Source organism: Coturnix japonica, chromosome 5 (assembly GCF_054131305.1).
Source record: "Coturnix japonica strain WE chromosome 5, WE-NBRP24, whole genome shotgun sequence".
Classification (NCBI taxonomy): domain Eukaryota; kingdom Metazoa; phylum Chordata; class Aves; order Galliformes; family Phasianidae; genus Coturnix; species Coturnix japonica.
In genome coordinates this window covers 9,547,703-9,569,102 of record NC_140667.1, presented here as the reverse complement: position 1 = coordinate 9,569,102, position 21,400 = coordinate 9,547,703, and the positions used below count along the sequence as shown (strand labels likewise).

The following is a 21,400-nucleotide window of genomic DNA, read 5'->3' as shown; positions in this document are numbered from 1 at the left end:
TATTCCAAAATAATAGCTCACCTTAACGCAGAAACACTTTGAAAAATATTTAGGGGATATCTGGAACAAACATGGCTCTCAGATACAGGCTGAACTGGTGAATTTGAAGGGCCTCACAATGTGAAAGATCGCAGTCTTGCACTCATTTAGTCTATTTCCAATAGTAACTAATACAGTGAGTAGTAAGACAACTTCTTAGTTGTAGCTTTAGGCACCTCCATTTTTGGAGTCCATGTCAGTAAAAAACTTATCCACACCCATATCCACCATGGCAAATGGAGAATACAGTTGTACTTAATTAAGAGGAAGAATCTTGCTTTACCAGTTCGACAAGATACAGGGCAAAACCAGCCTCCATATTTAATATGACATATAGAGATTTCATTTAAGCTTTTCTTCTCCGTAAAGTTGGTAAAGATCTCCTGGGATGCTGCAGAGGATTTCATAATATGTGACACTCCACAAAACTGTACAATAACTGCAAGGTATCTGAGAAAATAAGAGTTCCAACACTGTTACTGGGACCCTCCATTATTGAGACTGACTCCTACTACAGCTGTAACAAGTTTGTAGTAAACAACGCTGAGCTGTCAAGTTTCCTTAGGCAAGAAAAAGTTAGCAACTGCAAGCACACTGCACTCACAAGGAGCAGCACAATTATTGCTCGTCTAACATGTAATATTAAATTCCTGTAAATTAAGAATTAATATCATTTAATCCTACATCCTGAATTTCAGCATCTTAATCCTCGCAGAAATAATAATTCACTTTGTTTCAGAAATAGACCCAGAATAAGATTCTTCATGAATGATTATTTCAGAAATGGGTACTCTCTGCTTGCAAAAACTGTAAGCAGAAGCTGAGGCTCTGCCCTGCCTTATTCCAGCCATTAATCTTGCCTCTAGCTTCCAGGTTTAGCTCTGGCCAGTAGTTGTAGAGTGTGTTTTTCACACTGTGTTACAAGGGAGTGCTTGGGAATATCTGAATAAGGCTGGCCGAGCCACTCTCATTAAACAAGCTTCAACATGAATTTCCCTTCAGTGCTCCGATATATATTTATATACACACACGCACACTTTTTTTTTTTTTTTTTTCCAACTGATGAAAGTTCAGTTTTATAGTTTCGAACTTGTTTAAGCAAGTAATACTCAATGAGGACAGGCAGATGCCTTCAGCACGTAATTCAACTTGCAGGCCCTTTACATTTTGTTTTTCTACCTCTTTGTATTCAGTCACCCAGTTCACAAGCTAAGTGAATTTACTAGCTGAAGCTAAATACTCAAATCTGCAATATTAGGAATGAAAGCAATTAGACTATTCTATTAAAAAAGATTACTTTTACAAACAAAAACTACTCTAAAACCTGTTCAAAGAGTATAATCCGTATCCAATACTTAAAAACAAAAGCTTAACCCAGTAACAGATTGTCAACATTTGTTTTATGCTTATATTAATGTTTTGTTGCTCGTTTGCTTTGACTGCACAGGAGACATTCAAAACAAACAGTTCCATCAAACCTCATAACAACGACCTGAACACAAAAAACATGTTACCTCACAAGACACATCCGAGGACATGAACGACATTCAACAGTGAGGAACGAAAAAAAGGAGAAAAGAGTCTTAACATGCTGAGACCAGCAACAGATACTGGAGCAAAATATGGATTGGTGAGGAGCCTGGCCTGCAAAGAGGAATAAGCTCCTGTTCCACAATGGGTTACAAACAAGGGAAAGATGACACAGCCAGGAAACCATGAGGCCTTGCACTCACATGAGAGAAAATACAAGCTTGGCCCATTTCTCCTCTCCTGCCTTCCAGGACAATTCTTTATAACCGTTAAACCGAATACAGAAAGTGTTATGCAGTCTCTAAAGACTCCAGTTAAAAGGAATCAGTTGCACCAATGTAAGTATCAGCATAAAATTACAGCAAGAGGAAAGGGCAGTTTCTTTAATGTGTGGCACAGAAAGCTAAAACCCTAAAAAGCCTTTTAATTCCCATTTTACAAGGCCTAATCCCCTACTTCTTGAAACAAAGACTCAGATTTGAGAAGACAGTATTGTCCAACCACACCCTCTAAAGACATTCTGAAAACTCCAGCTGCGTGTTCTAAAAGAACGAGCTGCACCTGCCCCATGTTCTTCAACACAAAGCTAACAAACAATGTTATGGATCTTCACAGCCTTATCCCCAACAACTGTACCAAAGCACATGAAAAATATATTACTCCATAAAAACACTCACAGCAGTATCCCAAGGCAAAGGAAGCCAAAAGGAAAGGAAAGGAAGCCAAAAGTCATTCACCCAAAACTAACACAGCAAATACATCTCTGGAAAGAGATTCTAAATTCAGATGTTCCACTAAAACATGCAGATACACATAAAGACCACAACAACACTTAACCATATATATGAGGTCTGAAAGACTGTCTTCCATGCACTCCCTTGCCTTCTAACCATGGTATCTAAGGGGGAAAAACATTCTCTATATTCACAGAGTTTAGATTATCTGAAAAATTCCTAATGCCAGAGGTAACTATTCACACAACAAAAATCCCAATTAAGTCTTGAAATGACCTTTGAATTACATCAAAATTCTATTACTGTGTTTTCAACTCATGATGCAAGAGGTAGCCCTAGAAAAAGCAAGAGATTGAAGTATGAGATGTCAGTCAGGACTTCAAATATGACATAAGCAAATCTTAAAGGATATCACATGACCAAGAATACAGGTTCCCCTTGGGAACAGTAAATCCACAAACCTTATTCATTCACAAACTACAGTGGAAAGTACAGCTGTAAAAGAATTTAAGAGCAAAATAAAAAATACCACACTTCAGATATCAGATATCCCATTTATGGGTAGAAAGGCAGAGAAAATGAGTTTAAATTATGACACTCTATTAGCAATAGTACATACGGCTACATGACTTTTGTGCTGGACATTTAAGAATCCACAAGTCAAACCCACAAACCCACAAATTAAACCTCACCACTGACCAAGTCACATGTTCTACCAAATGCACACTTCACAATTCCTTTTCTGCTCAATTTTGTTTCTGAAAATTGCTTAATACTTACAGTTTGACTTTTTTTCTTAAATCAAGCAGTTTGTGTTCAGCACACAAGAAAACAAACAAGCAACTCCACTTTCAGATCTCTCTCCCCCTTCCCAGTGGCTTGTTGTAGGATCACGCTTGAAATCCATATGTAGGTTTTAAAAACCAGGCAAATCAAATTGGTTACTGTTTACTGAGGCAACCAGTGCCACTAAAATAGCAGGAATTGACACTCCTCCATACCGAATGAACCCTCTCCACATTAAAGAAAGTTTTACTGTTTACACAGAGGATTTGGGCAGCCAAAATTCCTTTTCAAGTAAGTAAAAATAAATAATACTGCTCATTACAGGAAGTTGTCAGCATTGAGAAGACAATGATTAAACTTCACTCATGTGCAAGGACTCAACTATATCTGTAGTTCCAACTTTGGGCCACTCAGCCAGCTGAAGTCTCTACAGACTGACAAGAAAATACTTTGTTTCAACTGCACCTCCCGAAAAATTTAGTCTTGTTTTTACACTGTGAAAAATAATTAGCAACCTGAGCTCATATAATTTGATCCTTATACTGTGTGTCATTCGGTAAATCTGAGGTAAGAAAAAAGAAATAATTCTTCCTAAAGAGTTTGTTCGCCCGTTGTGCGCACCTTCTACTCACTTTTATCAGACATTCTATCCTGTATTTCTTTTTAATTCTTAAAAAATTTCTTTTTAATTTCAAATGCAGTGTTTCTCTACAAGACATCTAAATTGCACAGGACTGAATTTGGTATGTATTTATATAGGGGAAACAAGATCATTAAAAAACGAGCAGAAATTCCTAGACAATTAAAAGACAAATGGAATTGGGTAACAAACTGTATCACGTTCTAGCAACAGAGAGTATGGTATGGCACAGCATGAGTCAGAGCAGACCCCCACAGTTGCTCTTCTACAGAAAGGAATCCAAAGCTGCCCATTTCACTGCTGCAGAAGATGGAAAACACTTTGGGTTTTTTCTAAGTGGATTCCCCCCCACACACACCCTGTTTCCTCTTAAGAAAACTACACAGACAGATATTCTATTGAAAATTTGAAGCTTTTTGCCACATGGCATTTGTTTAAAATCTGTCCTGAAGATATGTGACAGTGCCTAACACTGGGAGCAAAAGGACCTTTTCATCATGGCACCTTGAAGCACTCTGTAGATGTTTGAAAGCCAAATACTATTTCTAAACATCCATAAAACAGACGAGCTACAAGAAAATACATTGTGACTGTTCTTATTCGTTTGCTCCCAAGAAAGTCACAGTTTATTTCAAACGCAACCAAAATTATATTCCAGTTAAAATTTTCACTACCACCCTCAAAAACCATTTCCTGAGCAGACACGAGTATAAACACATGAGCACAGTTCAAGGCTGGCCACTGTGGAATAGCAGAAGATTAAGCAATAAAGCTTCTCTGCTTGAAAATGTTACAGCTTTAGCCACTGTAAGAACAGGCCCCAGAGCCTCAGTACAGCAGCCAGTCAGAAGGAGCCAACTTGCAGAAGAACTTAAAATGAAACACAAGGTAAAGTCCAAAACAGAGAGAGGTCATGGGCAGAAGTCTGGTCACATTAGCTTATGGAGGAAGGAAAACACCATCAAAGTCAACCAGAGCAGTACTTTTAAGAAGTATTGTAATCAAAGTCCCCTTCCAGTTTAGAATATACGAACCAGAAGAACAATCTCCTCAAGTGACCTACAGACAAATACTCAGCTCACTATAACAATTATCCAGAACCTAGAAAATGCAGAAACAGCCTTTGCATGCATTTCTGTGAAGAAAAAAAAAGAAATGTCCAATAAGGGAAAAACTCCACTCAGCAGCAAAATAATAATTCTTTTTTCAGCCTGGAGAATGCAAAAACATTTTTCCTGGCAAGCATCTCAACACATTTCCTCACTCCCATCTGGAGACTACATAGACAAACTGGGAGGAAAAAAAAGCACTTAGAAAGCTATGAACACTCAGATAACCCAAAACACACCATCTAAATATTTCCCTTCTCAGTTATTGTGGATTGAGATTCATGCATACAAGAAATTATTAGAAGCATTTTTGAATACATATCAATACCTACTGTCATCCAGACTAACATACCTAAAGATGAGAACCATCTTAACTGCTAAAAGCAGCCTACGTAACAACACTTGACATACACCTTTAAAAGAGGAAAATACAAATGCCAAATCAAGAGCAGCGATGTGTATTAACTGAGTTCTGGGACAAAGGGCTAAGCTGAAAACTTATGAAAGTCACAATTACTGATGGACAGCTAACAAGTTCTCTCCAGAGATTTAAACTCCCTGAGAACACTTAACTGTATATGATCTACATACTGACTTCAGTTCCTATGCTATGTTCTAGAAGGTATTTTCTGTTTTTTTAATCTGCTGTTATCACATCATGCACAGTGAATACTTTCTCAGTAAGTATCAGATGGGGAGTGTTTGTTATCTTCCATCTTTTGATGATTACTCCATAAGCACCTGACGGTCAAGTTTCCACAAGACCATTAACTTAAAACGCAAGCATACATACCACAAACAAACCTATAGTCTTAACTTCAAATCCTGTAGCGTCAATAAAGATATCATTCACATCTCCCAAAGAAATACAAGAATGCAGAAATTTAACATCAATTCCTCTGTGGTTTTAATCATTACAAACTCCCACAAGAAACAAAAATCCACTAACACGTTTTTATTTGTTACTAACCTTAAAAGAAAGCCAAGGGTTTCTTCTTTTAAAGCTCTAGAGATAAACTGGAAATAAGTAGCCACACTGAGATTCTAAGCCTCGGAGCAATCGTCTTAAAAGAAGTTTTGAGGCATAATCTTTAAAAGCAGAAAAAGAGCAGGAGGGCTGGCAGGTGAAAAATTCTCTATTTTCAGGATGCCAAAGCAATCACTACTTATTGTACAGGTGGATACAGGCAAACTAGCATAAGTGAGTATATATGCAAAGTTTGCCTTGTCCTAAATACACTAAATGCTTTACAAACTGCTTGCTTGGGTTATAACTCTTCTTGCTCAAGCCTATACAGAGCCTGTTGGTCAGACTACAAGTTAGATGACAACACATCACAAGTTAATAAACCCGTTATCAGACATTTCCACAGTGAAGAGTGAGAAAAATAATCACCAGCACATCTTTCAGAGCCACATCCATAAATCACCATTAAAAACAAACAAAAAGCATTTTTACTTAATCACCAATACATCCTTCTTGCTGATCAAGGAACAAAAATACAAACAATTGCTTATACTATTAATTTTATCAAAGGGATTGATAGAACATGGTAAGATCAGTAAAGTTTCAGTGAACTTGCACAAACACATTTAAATGAAAAATCAGGAAGCCAGAACAAATGCTGGGGGTCTGGTCCTGAACATATGCTTTTTGGACACAAGCTGTCTCTTTCTGTGCCTATTAATGAAAAAAAAAACATTAGGAAGCTGAGATTTATTGTTATAGTCAGTGAAGAATTCTAAACATTAACCCATAACTCCATCTGACTTCAGCTAGTGTGGGTAAAGACGATCCAGTAGTTTACTAACAGTAGTTCCAAGCAAAACTCAGCAGCTGAACATAAACAGGAATAAAATAATAATAAAATAATGCTTGTCTGAAAAAAGAACTGAAAGACGCGTGTTCACCTCTGTTGTCACAATGCTGGGTGAGAAATGGAGGCTATGTCTGTGTGCCACACAGCTGCACAGCTAAAAACCTTTTTAGATCTCTATCAGTCCTGGGTAGACTGGTGAGACTAATGGCTTTCACTAAGAAGCCAGAATTGCATCTTGCTGAAGTAAGAAGAACAGGCTACGTCACCTCAAGGCTGAGTAGTTGTGAATACCGTAAATGAAGCTGCACTTAAAATGTTCAGGAAATTTCAGCTACTGCAAAGTTTGGCAAACCCCTCACTTAATGTACTTTCCGCAGCCGTGTTCTTCATATCTATGCACAATTCAAGACCTCAGTTCTCTGTCTATGACATCCTGTATTATTTAAAACTTGCCTGGAGGAAATCCAAATAACACCATTAATAAAGTGACAACTAAATCCATAAATTCAACATTACTAAACAACACCGGGACAGAATTCAGACTAAAAGTTTAGATATTTCTTGCATGCGAGACATCAAACTATTTGTCAGACTAAGAAAAATCATTATATAGACAGATTTGAACTTAATTAAACATAAATATAAACAGACATACTCCCTTTTTTTAATAGAAGCATGTAGCAGTGATAAAACATTCACTATAGATAGAACGCGACTAAAGATGACCTAGCAGGGATTCATTTTAAATTAAGATAAGATAGGCGTCCTAGTAAAGCTGAAGCCAAACCAAAATTACAGGCAGCTTTCTTCCATATTTAATTCCATATTACAGTAAGTGTTCTTAACTTTTATACACACATGCACGCAACGCAATGAGCCTCCAACAGAAAATTCTCATCTGTCCCTAATCTTCGGCCTCTTACACACAGAGCTTCTGAATGCAGAACAGAACCATGACAACAAACACAAGAAGAACTAAATATGACTTACAAGCTGCTTTGCGCAACAAATGGTACAATACATTTTAGACTAAAAGGCAACCACCATAAGATTAAGGTGCGTCTGTCTTACCGTACTGCTTTATCACTAAAGCACCGTATTTGTTCATTGGCGCTCAAAGTTCTGTAACGTATATAATTATCCTGATAAGAACTGCTGTGAATTCATCCATTGTACAGGTATGAGTCTAAATTAAATGGCGGTCTTCTCTATCCAAAACAAGCCCGACGCTGGCATTCACAGAAACATCTACATGAAATTCACCAACAAACTGAAGCCCAGTCTGCCACATCTCAACACCACAACTGGTGGTCACCTGGAACTCATCAGCCTTACATTTAAAACATTAGTTTGAAATGCACCAGTGTCCCACGCATTTCTCAGATTAATTTACAAGTTCTGAGCCTGCTTATCTTAAAATACATAGAAAACACATTGGAAGTAAAGGGCATGGAAATAACAGAGTCAGCTATTCATCTGACCATAATTATATCATAACTGAATGTGTTTACATTGAAAAGACAAGTTATTTAACTTCTCAAAGTAAAAAGTGCATTTTCATTATTTCTGTAAAGAATACAAGGAAGAATGGAAGTGGTTTTCAATTCTTTCATGGCAATTTGATTTCATCCAATTCATATTTCAAGGTCAGAGTAAATTTTAACCAAGGTAAGAGATAATGCCCAGGAAACAAAAAGCATTTCTAAATTAAACAGAAACCAGTTCCTTTATCAGGGCCATGTTGACAAATTTTGTTTCAAACTACTTGTACAAGGAAAGCTTGTCAATTTTACAAGTGAATGTAACAAAGCACACCTATAACAGAATGCTCTTCTCTTTGTGAACTAGACAACCAAAAACAAAAGTCTTCCTGCTCTAAATAGCTGATCCAATTTTATGAGAACGGGAACAGATGCCTTTACAGTACTAACTGCCCGTCATACAACAAGCACATTAGAAGGGTCTCTTCAGTGTTTTAGAGAAGGGAAAATCACTGCAACAGAATAAAGTGTAATTATTTTTATAACTTACAAACATGTTCAAATACACAAGTACTGATATGCCATTTTGTAGCTACATACACTGAGGTACAGGCTCCTTTACCATACTACAGAAACTCAGTGAACACAGGAAATTCAGAGCAGCAACATCATGAGAGACAGTGTATTTATACCAAAACCAGAGAAGTTCTGGTGTAGAAGCAATCTGTTATTGCCCCCTTAGCCATCCTACTGCCCTTGTATACAAGAAATTCCCATCAATCATCAGAATGGTCCAGCTGGTTGATTCAGCTAAAAACAGAAATGATAGAAAGTGCACCTACAAACAAGTCAGTTCAATACTCCTGAGGATAAAGCATCCCAGAATTAACTACAAAGACTAGCTTCAAGTACACACTAAGCCACGGGAGAAATAATACATTTGGTAGATATTGACTCAGTAATTCACACCATTATACTGGTGTTTGCACAACCACTCCAACTGATCTACACAACTTTCTGCTAAACTGAAAATATCTACTATGATTAAAAATACTTAGAGGGAAAAAAATAGCACTGCCAAGTAGCCTTTTCTTCCCTGGAAAAAAAAAAGTAATGCAGTTGTCAGTAAAGTTATCCTGCTTCTACCCCTACTTGAAATCCACAGTTGAACAATGGGTCGTTTGAGACAGCAGTTCAAAAGAATGTTCAGCTTGAAATAATTAACAAAAAAGTTTGACTAGTTCCAAATAGCGTAGCCAGCAGAAAGTTCTCCTACTGGACACTGAACAGAATTTCAATTAGAATTTTGTCAGATATTTACTAATCTGAAGTAACCAATTAATTGCCATACTAACAACAAGGGTTTGTCAAACAGAGAAGACACTTCTGATCTGCAACAAGAATGAGTTATTTTGTGAATGTAACTTTTGAAAGCACCGTCAATACTCACTTTCCAAAATCATCTCAGCTTAAGCATGAATGAAGACAAAACTGGCACAGTTTCACATCACGACAACATTATTTTCCAACACCAATCTACAGAAATGCTTTCTTGCAGTGTATTTATATGGAGTTGCGACTGAACCATGAGACTTGCTTCCCCACTGATCTCATGTGAAAACATACAAGTGTGACATACATGAAACTGGGGATTGTTGAACTGTCTGAATCCTTCATAAATGTTTAGAAGAAACATTTACACACTGATAGCTTGTAAGATTTAAGCAAGAAAACTGAGAATGGAAAAGGTAAGATATAATACAGCTTATAGAGCTTTGGTGATTCTGCCCAGCCACAAATTCAAGTGTAACTGTTCACAGATCATACAATTGGTTAATGGCACCCATTAATGCAGCAGACCTGGAAGAGCAGCTAAAGAGAAGCCACAATTATTACAATAAAAAGCAACAGAAAAACAAAGACTGATTTTTGCCTGCAGCACATGATTTAACACAGGGAGCAGCAAAGGTTGGAAAATTTCTCCTTTCTGATTTCCATCATAACACTGTAATCCAACTACATTAACATTTATTACTTTTTAGCTTCTGTCCCTGAGTAATTTCCAGCATTATTAACATATCAACAGTCATACAGTAGAAACAGGAGAGTTTAAAACTACCGCTTTAAACGGTATGAACAGTAACTACAGTATTTAGGAACATATAAACACTTGTAATAGTTTACCTGTTCTCTTGTAACAACACATGCAAGCCCAACGTCATCGTGACAAACTTGGGACAACAACCAAGCAGGCTAGAAAGTGCAAGGCTGTCATGTCAATAGTTAACTGACAACTGAAAGTGGTCTCTGCTTTGCCTACAACCAAAAGCTTTCCAGAGTGTTCAAAGTTCAGTTGGTTTTGATTTTATTTATTAAGACTGGAATGGAATAATGAAGAACAGAGAAGATCTGTAGATGCCTATCATCTCTCAACTGCACACTACCGCCCTACACGATTATGTTAAGCACTACAGGCTATACGTGGGCTGACTGCATCCCCCAGGAGCCAATTTTGTTCTGATACTGTTACAGACTTGAGTTTGTCTGCTTCATTCCCCTAAATGGTCTACGTGCATCTCTTAAGCACACAAATGAAATGAAATGGCAGTAAGAAACACTAATGACAGAAAAGAAGTCCATCAGGTTCTATTAAACAAAGGAACGTAGAAAGGACCTCTTACGCCTGAGCCAAAGAAATGCAAGAAATGGAGAAAGTACACTGGAGGGAATGGGCTGATGTTCTATACTCATCTTGCTTGAGTATAATAAATACTTCAGGAAATTATTAGGCTGGATTGATCCCCCCCCTACCATAACATGTATGTTAAACTGAACATACAAGACAACAATAAATTCAGAAAAGAAAAGTTATCATGAAATAGTTTCCTTTCAAAACATCCGTACCTGTGGAAGTGCAGTATTGAGCTGTCTCTGCAAGGAATCTCTTTCATGACCAACTTCATGCAGCTTGCCCTGGGTCAGTGCTAGCGTCTCTTGAGTTTCTCTTAGTGTTTCCAGCAGGCGATCCCTTTCTTCCAGCATGGATACCATTAACTGCTCAAAATGGGAATCAGCATCTGACTGTAATGGGGAACCTGAACCATGGCCTCCATTTCCCCCAGAGGGAATCTCTGCCTCACTGATGGTTGGCATCACCTCACACATCATCTTGAAACAAAACAAGACAAAACAAAGACCGTACATTTAAGTCAAACAAATCTAAACAGGATAAGCAAAGGGACTCTGGATACTATCCATAATATCAGCTTAGGTCTCTCAATGATAGCATCAGCAACAGTTGCCAACACCTTAGCGTTTGCCACTACTTCATTAAGATTGTGGGTGAAAATGTAGACAATCAATTTTAATCAAGGCATCACTTCATAATGAGAATCCTGTGACATCTTGCAAGACCAGATTTTTACAGCTGTTTTTCAAACTATGAGCTCATTTTAATGGACTTATATTTTTGTTAAGAGCAAACTGTTGCTGAGATCTTTAAAAAACAAAGATAAGGCATGCAACAAGCCACCAAAAATCATATACTTAAACCAGTTACTGATTAAATTGCATATTTTGAGAATCATTGTATGTTTCTTCCAAGTCTTCAAACATATAAAGATAATATCTAAAACACTACTCTGAGCTCATGCTGCTGTCATGTAGAAACCCGCTGGTAAATGTGATGCGTATAAATTAGAGGTAAATCCACATAGTCCAAATTTGGGAGATAAAGACAAGGAGAAAGATAAAAAGACAAAATTCATTACAAAATAGTGGCAGCTGTCATTGTGAAGAACAAAAGAGAGGTAAAAGTAATTGAAAATAATTCGAGGCAGAGTATGAAAACAACTAATTATACAAATGTAATTATACAAAGAGCTTCTAGGAGACCCTAACAGATCACAAACGGCAACAAAAGCAAGCATTTAAAAACCATGGAAAACCATCCAAATGTTTACAAATGCTTAATTGCACTCTTTCATTGAACCACTCGAGACTTACGAAGTTCTTTAGACAGCCTCATTCAACATCAGAGATCTGTAATGGTTAAAAAATTGTTCGCTCAGTTATCAGTTTGTTCTCAGCATTAAGCTCTACACCCATTCTAAAGGAAAACTAAATTTATATAGAGCTTTCTAACAGAGTTACACCCCCGAATACGCTGAAAGGTTCTGAACACCCTTAAGTGCTCTGCAACATCTTCACGTATGATTACCACAAGCCCTGTACTTTCAACACCACTACATTATTTACCTTGCTCAATAAAATCAAAAGGCTTGGAAAATGGGTTCCAGGTTTCCAGCAGTACCGGTTCTTCTGTTTTTAGTAGTTTCCTGTTAACCTCCAAAACCTCGCGTACTGCAAAGCATCCATTCAGCTACAGTCCAACATCTGTTTAACTGAATCACCCCGTGTACGTGAAAACAAATAAAATCGCCCAATAAAGAGCAGCTCCAACGAAAAGCAGCAGCAACCCCAGCTAACTAGCCAAGTCCCCAGCACAGAAGAATGTGAAAATGAACCTCCCGTCTATTGTTGGCCCATAGGTCCCGCAACAGCTGGGATGGGGGAATCATGTGCAGAGAGAAAAACGTAGTCCGATGCACTGGTGCAAAAGCTTCAACAGTTCATGGCTCGGAAATCCCACTCGGGTCACAATCGCATTATTAAACGGAATAAGGACAGCATAGGAAAACGGCTCGAGTTTTATCGCGAAGGATTTGGAAAAGCCTCCTTCCTTTTCTCTTCTGCAAATTCCAACTGGAGGCTCTCCTTTCAGTTTCCTGGGTCTCCGTCCAAACATTTATAATCCCAGCAGCGAGGAGCTGATATGGGGTCGGAAGACACGGGGAATGGAGACCCGTCGCTTGCACAACCTTCACCCTTCCATCCGACGCGGAGGCAGCTCCCAACCGGCTCAGGCCCGGAGAAGAAACGGGGGAACGAAACCGTGCGGGCCTCGCCGCTCCTCTCCCCAGCAGCGGCCAAGGAACAAAGATGCTGTGCGAACACACGGAGCCTTCTGCCCCCGTTGTAGGCCCTCAACCGCGAGCCCGCCCGCGGAGGCTCCGAACGAGCCCCTCTTTTTGGGCCCTACCGAGCAGTCCCTCCGAGCCGGGCCCGGCTCCGCCCGTCGCCTCCTCCACGTCCGTGGCGGCCGATAAGCGGCCGGCCGAGGCCGGGCGAGGTGCCTCCGCGTCCCGCGGCCCGGGGGAGCGGTGAAGGATCCGTAGATCCCGGATGGCCGCCGGCCGGCCCGCAGCTCCGCGCCGCGCCAGCCCCAGCACCGCCGCCTCCGCGCCACCGCCTCCCGCGTCTCCCGGCGCCCTCTGCGGCTCGTGCATAAATCAGTGCGGGGCCCACAATGCACAGCGAGCGGTCAGCGCACGGCCCGCCCTTCTCTCCGCCTCTGTCTCTAGTCTCGGTGCGGCCGGGCGGGTTTAGTTTGGCTGCGGCCCTTGGAGCCCGGAGTTCGAATCCCGTTTCCCCGCTCGCCCTTCCCTGACACAGAATCACAGAATGACCCGGGTTGGAAGGGACATCAAGGATCATGTAGTTCCCCCCTGGGAACCCCCCTGCCTGGCAGGGCCACCAAACATACACCTTTACTAGATCAGGTTGCCCAGGGCCCTGTCCAACCTGATCTTGAACACCTCCAAGGACGGGGCATCCACAACCTCCCTGGGCAGCCTGTTCCAGGGCCTAACCACTCTCCTAGTGAAGAACTTCCCCCTAACATCCAACTTAAATCTTCCCTCTTTTAACCTAAAACCATTTCCCCATGTCCTGCTATTGTCAGCCCTTATGAAGAGTTTACTCCCCTCCTGGGAGTAAGTTCCCTTCAGGTATTGAAAGGCTGCAATGAGGTCACCCCGCTGTCCCCACCAGCGACACTCCCACCGCCCACAGGTGCCCGCCCTGGGATGGGAGGCGTGTTCGCTGAGCAACAGGGCTGGCCTAGAGGCCTGGAGTCGTTGCCAGCACCAGAATGGCCCCGTCACGGCAGGGGCTCAGCATGTCATGGCACAGCCCTGCCGGGCTGGTCTGCCCGCTGCTCGCAGTGCTGTGGCCCCAGCTTCGTGTGGTGCCTCGGCCTGTTCCCTGTTTTCAATGCCTAATGGGATGAAAGTACAGCATAGGAAGTTCCGCATGAATGTGCGGAAGAACTTCTTTACAGTGAGGGTGACAGAGCACTGGAACAGGCTGTCCAGGGAGGAGGTGGAGTCTCCTTCTCTGGAGATATTTAAGACCCACCTGGACACCTACCTGTGTGACATGATGTAGGGAGCCTGCTTTGGCAGGGGGGTTGGACTCAATGATCTCTAGAGGTCCCTTCCAACCCCTACAGTTCTGTGATTCTGCCCTCAGCCCGCCCCTCAGTGCCAGAGGTGGCCTTGCTGCCATGGCCCATTCCCACAGGATGCAGGTTGCGAGTGCACTGACATAATAATGTCTTTTTTTTTTTTTTCCATGTGACCTGTTTCCAAAGCAGCATACATGTATTTTCCACATTCCGTTCCTGGTTGATTGTGCTTTTTTTCTCCATTTTTCCCGAGTTATGTCACTGCAATGAATAAAGCATTTGCATTTTAGTTCCTGTACTTGCTTTTATAGTGCAAAGCTCTGAAAAGCACCAAGAGCCAGTTATACGGACGCAAGCATGTCATGCCAAGAAGCAACAGTCCCCACGCTGAAGCTTGTGTGGTTTTGTGCCTAGATTATGTGACACCTCATTTGTAAATGGAACATATTGACAACCAGCACCAAATAGAAAGGACCATTAATTAGTCACTCTTCCCCAAGTACAGAAATCTTTACAGTTACCAATTTACTACACTGTGCTCTTTTTCTTCCCTTTGGTATTTGAGTCTTTAGGGTGAATTCGGGTCACGTTTTTAAGCTTTCCTCCCTCCACAGCCATGAGGTCTCGATTTCTTTTTCCCTTGAGGGTTCTGTTGTTATCACATGACTCTGGGAACTGGAAATTTAAGGAAGAAGCCAAATACTACGAAGCACATTCAAATCACGAGTTCTGCCAAATGCTGGTTAGCACAGTTAACACTGAGGGCACAACATAATTGGAAAAAAAATACTGAGAACTGTATTTTCAGTACAGAAATGTTAAGGAAAAAAGGGTAAAATCAATTATGCTGTTTCAGAGGAAACTGCCCAATGCTATGAATTAACCTGTGTTGTCCAACAGCCTCAGTATGACTTAATACTATTATTTATAAGCACTGATATATTCATATTGAAATATCTAGAAGCCTGTATGAGTGGATTTTAACATAGCCTGCTTAAAATAATCCCAGGAGGGGAGGAAAGCAGAGGCATTCTTCATTTGGCCTTCTCCTTTCGTGGGTTACTGAGGGTTTCAACCCATGCTAAGGGCTCTTGTCATATATGTATCAAAACATGGACACAAACTTCTTCAAATAATTCTCTGCAAGGAAAATAGTATTTTCACCTGCAGCAGCAGAACAGCCATTTCATTGCATCCACTGATCTATCCTAGGCCCAGTTTATGCAGTTTCTTGATTTCATGCTTACGCCTGCATTAAAAATATCTGGAAGCAAAGAAGAGTATTCCAGGTTAATTCTGAAAGGAGGAAAAACATATTTTACACAGAAATCAGAAAAGATATATGAAAACAAGTCTAATTTTTCTGTCATTCTCCAAACATTACTAGGTATGGACCTCTTCAGCTGAACTCAACTACTATCACAAAACAGACAGTGGAATTTTTTCAATAAAAAACAATTTCAGGATGCTAAATTACGCTGCCATCAACTGATTGTGATCAAATATTTCTTAGGTTTCTTTATTGCTAGTAAAGCCATTTTTTCCCCCCACTGACAACAAAGAGTGTAGAACTCCAGCCAAAGCTTTTCTCACTGCAGTTGTTTCAATGAATCCAGAAATACAGCTATTTAGAAAGGAGCAATTTATAGGATAGTGACCATAATAACTTTTGGAAAAGTAATCAGAAAAGTACAACTACAAATTTCAAAAGACTTTCAAGTGTTTAATGGAATTATCTCATTTCTACTAATAGGCAACCAAAAAGCTGTTGCAGCATGGAAGCAGAGATCCAAATGTGAGAACCAGCACAGGCAATTGGTGCTTAGTGTTGAGATCTCTGTTTAACAGACTCAAAAGTTGTGCCATGCCTCTTATGCTAAACTGGGATCAGAATTTTTTTACCCTCTGAATATTTTCCTGTATGGGAAATTGGTAATCACAGCCTGAACCTTTGATTAATCAACTGAGGCAAGTGTTGGGGCAACCGTGGGAGCACAGGTGAGAGCAATTTAGCTGTGCTCTCAGAACGGGTGGAGCTTGACTCTACCTCCTCTAGACCTCATTTAAGGGCTGACCACCCTAAGGCAGCATCTCTTGGGGTGGAGATTGCCTCAGTTATTCCCAGCAGACCAAAGTCTTCCATATGGGTGAGTTTTTCCTGTAAATAACCTTTTGGGTATTTATAATTACCATCTTTCCATTATTGTCACCATACAGTTCCTCAGCTGTGGTGAATAGGGCAACAATCAAGGGATACCTTTGCTGATAGGACAGTGCTCATTGTTTTGTCCTCATCCTTTGGGAGTCAGAGTTCAAAGGCACTGAAGGTGTTTGTCCTGACTCTGCCTCATCAGTGTTGCAAGTCCAGGAAGTCTTTCCAGGTGAGGATGCAGGTGAGACGGTACATGCAATAAAGGGTGAAATCCTTACCTGTTATCTTGATTACTTCTGCTGTACCAGTTCTGTGGACAGAGCACTTCCGTCTAAGGAGCTGACAACCGGCCTCTTCAGAACAATGCCTTCAAGCAAAAGCAAAACTGGTTGGAAAAGAATAAATGTAGAATTTACAGCTGTGTAAACAAACACTATTTCACTTCAACTTGTTATACATAAAGAAAAATGAAAACTAATAAATCTCTCTAGAAGGATTACAGCCTGGTTTGATTTTCATTTAATATGAGTCAAATGGAAGGCTTGTGAACGTAAGGATAAAAGGTTGAATGGCATAGGTACAGAATGGACAAACTATAAAGTTGGACACTGTGTTACACCCAGTCAGACTAATTGCTCTTCGACCATGGCTACGTGGAATAAACTCATAAGTGAACTTCTTTATCTACAGAGATCCTGAAAGATATCTTTACATTTTCTGTTTGGGGTGACCCAGACTGTAGGTTTTTTTGTTTTTTTTTGCTTTCAAAACTAAATGTTGTTTTGGCTTTGAGTGGTTAATAACAGAAGTAAACAATTCTACCAAGTAAAATCATGCTCTGTTATGAAGGCAGAAGAAAGAATATAACACAGTTCCGAACTGGAGAGTAAATATATAGGACATAAATTAATCCTCACCTTCAACCAGTTGGTTGACAAGGCACAGGCACTCTCATTCAGCTTTCCCAGCACATCTCACCTGTGACCAGACTTCCCTTCTAGGAAGCAAAAGGTGTCATCTGTAGACTCTCCTTTGCCTAAAGGAGTTGCCACCACAGTCTTTGTCATCTCCAAGTCTTCTATTACCCCACACACAACTTCTAGAGGAGAGATGGAAATGCTAGTGGTTTAAGCACTTTCTTGATATAATAGGTTTCAGTCTCCAGAGCCTCAGGTAAAAACAGAGTTCACATGGCATATTAAATGTCTCATATAAAAGGGAGGCACTGTCTCCTCATATATAAAGAGCCAGGCATTTATTCATGCCCAAAAGGATAGCTTAGTCCAGAAGAAAATTCAAATTCAGATGATCCCATTCAAGTATGTGCATCCCACACACTCTATTGCAAATGTCTCTGTCAGGCACTCTGCTTTCTAAGTGCTATACTCAAAGACTAGACCTTACATACAGCAGAAATTTCTAAGGCACCCCAAAAAGATCAGAGTTTCAAAGCCACGCTGTGTGGCTCTTTGTGTGGAGCCCAGCATAGGCCAGGGAGATGAGCGTAGGTAGGATCAGCGCTTCAAAATGTGACTGAATCATCAGATCTTTGTGTAACACCCTGTCTTGCACATAGTACACATGAAATACCCAGGATAGAGTCAAGAAAATTCCCAGGTATTTCCTGTACAACATCAATATACTTCTTCGCATTTTTCTTTACTTACAGTATCATAAAAGTGGTCTCCTTCCTTCCACCAAGGCACGCACCCCGGGACATGCTGTACAGCATCAAGTATGAGCAGCTTGGATATTTTCACTGAATGAGCACGATGACTTCTTTATTAGTTCACTGAGAGGTCTGGCTGCTCACCCACAGCATTTAGTGAGGCACTACGCTTAGAGACATGATCAGTAAGAGCCATGCACTGAAGAAGCTGGCAGCAAAGTCATAGCTTTGAAGGCTGGGATTTGATACCCAGTCACTCCCCGCACTTCATAACCACACAATGAAGTTCAGCAAAAGATGTTAAAAACAGAGTGGGAAAAATAAAAAAGGAGGGGGTGGGGGAAAGGCAGAATTAAAAAAAACCTCAGCTTTCCTGTCACACAATAGACACAGCCCCAGTGTTTATCCCATCCTAGCAGCAGCAGCCCCTTCCTGCCCTCCCCAGCTGGCTGAGGGAAGCCACCTGCTGCCACTGGCCTTCCTGCACAGCATCACATCACCTGGGGGAGGATCAGAGCCCACAGGCTTCTCCTTCCTAAGCTGAGCCTGTGGCACTGTGCTTACTCCTCATCCTTTCCAACTGCCCTACTGGGAAAATACATTTTGAACACATCTCACTCATTTCATGCTGAAAGGAGAGGATTTTTGCCAACAGCACCAATTACTCTTCCATCAGTAGAGTAGAGTAGTCATTCTTCTACCATAACAAATGCATCCAGAGGTTGCTGAGCAGAAGAGCCTCTTCGCCTGGGGGGAGAAGCAACAACAGGGGTAAAACCATATGGTGGTCTATAGAGAAGAGGACAGAGCAATTAAAGGCTAAGCCAGACTGTAGGGGTAAGTGCACTAGAAAATGTGTCAACCCTTCAGCAACAGAAGTTGCGACTGCTAGAAACAGCGGCTTGCCATATTTGTCTACATCAACATATTATTTGTACTGTATATATTTAAATGGATTAATGTTTGATTTATGCAGGTGTAAATCAGATCAGAGTTAGCTGCTCTGAAATCTCAGAAGGTTTTCAGTTGGATTGCTTCATCTGATAGGAAGAACGGCCTCCACAAAACAGACAGCTCTGAAGATGTGCAGAAAACTTTTAAGAGAGCAGATGAGCTTAAAGTATGTATTTTAATAGGAATCACATAGTATTTATTTTATTGGGTATGTCAGGACTATAAATATTTTCTAAATTCAGCTGCTGTTCCTACAACCAAACATGCATATGCCCACTCAAGTACAAACCCACTGAACTGGAAAAGGTTTGCAGATTACTTTCAGCTCCAGTTGTGCAGTTTACAGCACAGAATTGTTGCAGCTGTTGTCTTTTATGTATTGATCTACAGTGACAGAAATCCCCTTGAGCTGCAAAGACTTTCTAAAGAAAAGTATCAATTAGTTTAATCTCAAGTAAAATATATCCCTAGTATCTAGTGCAAGGGTAGTTTACAGTAAGTAAATATACTGATTTCAGAGCATCTTTAAAGAGACTGTTTGAATATAACAAATGACATCTACTTACAGTCCCTTTCAGTTGTAAGTTCAGGACAACAGGGCTGAACATTTAGTTACACTTCATATATATATGAAGTATATATATAATAATATATATTATATACATCATATATATATATATATATTATATATATATATATAAAAATCAGGAAATACATATATATCAGGAAATTCATGTGGCATAGCTGAAGCAAAAAGGTCTGGAGTAAAGGATTCAGAATCAGCTGTGATACTGCACCTCCTGACTCACTGGAGCAGGTCTGGATACATTCCACCTGGCTGATCACCTACATTCTGAACCCATTTACCCCTGCCTGCCTCTGTAATCAGTGGAGCAAGAGAGCTGCTCCATGGGAGCGATTCAGACCTTTGGTGTGGTACATGAATCACCCGCTTGGGATGCTTGTTTTCTCACTGGCTGCAGCAGGAGCCTAGGGCAGCTGTACTCTGGTCATGGGAGACACAGTTAAGTCTCTGGAGCAGCCAGAGACAAATTTGGGGCTCGGATGCCAAATACATGAGAAAAATGGCACATCTTGTTTGTAAGAAAGCTAGTAAAATGAACACAAATGTCTGTGGAAATAAAAAGTACTGTACTGTAATCAGCTTCTCTGCTTTGTGTTTTGCAGCCTGAGGCTTGCCTGCCTTACTCATTAATTCTAACTGGTCTGGAATTAAACAATTATATTTGCACAACTGGTATCTATAAATACAGAGCCATGGCAATCTCTGAGGATATACAAAAATTCAATTACCAAAAAAAAAAAAAATTGTATTTTTTGCTTTTTTATTGTAAAACACCTTGTATACTCACGTGCTGATCCTAGAGTAAGCTCTATGGATGGTCTTTCAAACTTCTGAATACTAAGAGGGATTGGGAGTTGATTTCTATGCAGATCATTTCAAAACTGAGGCTTCATCTTTTCAGAATGATTTAGGAAAAAAATAAGATTATTTTAATAACAAGCACACAGGGAGTTTTATAGATAGTCTAACTAGATTAAGAAGGATTTGCACATGAAGTAACACTTCTGCTCCTATCTGCTATGCAAGGGATCCTACTGCTTCAAGTGGCTTTGGAGTGGGCACTAATCAAACTGGACCATAATTTCTATGTACTCAGTATCCTCTACTATTAGCCCTTCTTGCTGTCATAGGAAAGTAGATAAAGGCATTAAAAAAAATAAATAATTAGAGAGATCTCATATAGTGTTTAATCTCATTTTTAATCCTTAACCAACTAGTTTTCAAGATGCTAACATACCTTTCATTAGACACTCATTGCCTGCGTGAAACTGCATACAGCAATCACTATCATCATTATTCAGATGCACGCTGAATTGGAACTTGTTGCATGCGAGGGTAATAATGTTGGTAAGGTATTACTCCCAAATTGTATGTGTGTAAAACAGACAACGTTTTGCTGTGCAACCAGATTTTGCTTATAAGCAAATGAAAATGTAAACACTGTTCTCAGTGAATCACTGGTTTATGTACACTGGAGTTAAATCACAAAATCATAGGGGTTGGAAGTGACTTCTGGGAATCAACTCCAACCCCTCAGTATTTGTTTCCACCATTTTATAAATCCCCAGTCTCAAAAAATATTTGCTAAAAGAA

General features: G+C 40.2%; 1 protein-coding gene and 1 long non-coding RNA gene across 16 annotated transcripts in view; both read right to left on the bottom strand.

The window, feature by feature from the left end:
- PPFIA1 (PPFI scaffold protein A1) overlaps nt 1–13,462 on the bottom strand; it is a 53,725-nt gene extending 40,263 nt beyond the window's left edge. For 12 of the 15 annotated variants that reach the window (XM_015863672.3, XM_085549985.1, XM_015863674.3 and 9 more), the window contains exons 1-2: nt 12,397–13,462; nt 11,044–11,307 (exon numbers count right to left, since the gene is read on the bottom strand). In XM_015863672.3, coding sequence (XP_015719158.2) covers nt 11,044–11,307 — 264 coding nt within the window. In that variant the 5' untranslated portion in view covers nt 12,397–13,462. Of the gene's footprint in view, nt 1–11,043; nt 11,308–12,144; nt 12,181–12,396 lie in introns of all 15 variants that reach the window. The other 3 variants (XM_085549984.1, XM_085549986.1, XM_085549990.1) reach the window with 1 other exon arrangement.
- A 1,892-nt stretch (nt 13,463–15,354) lies between these two features.
- Nucleotides 15,355–21,071, bottom strand: LOC146760659 (uncharacterized). The gene is made up of 4 exons (XR_014946876.1): nt 20,595–21,071; nt 17,516–19,014; nt 16,877–16,965; nt 15,355–15,710 (listed from the first exon to the last, which is right to left on the bottom strand). It is a non-coding gene; the product is annotated as an uncharacterized LOC146760659 (long non-coding RNA).
- Nucleotides 21,072–21,400: the final 329 nt, after the last annotated feature.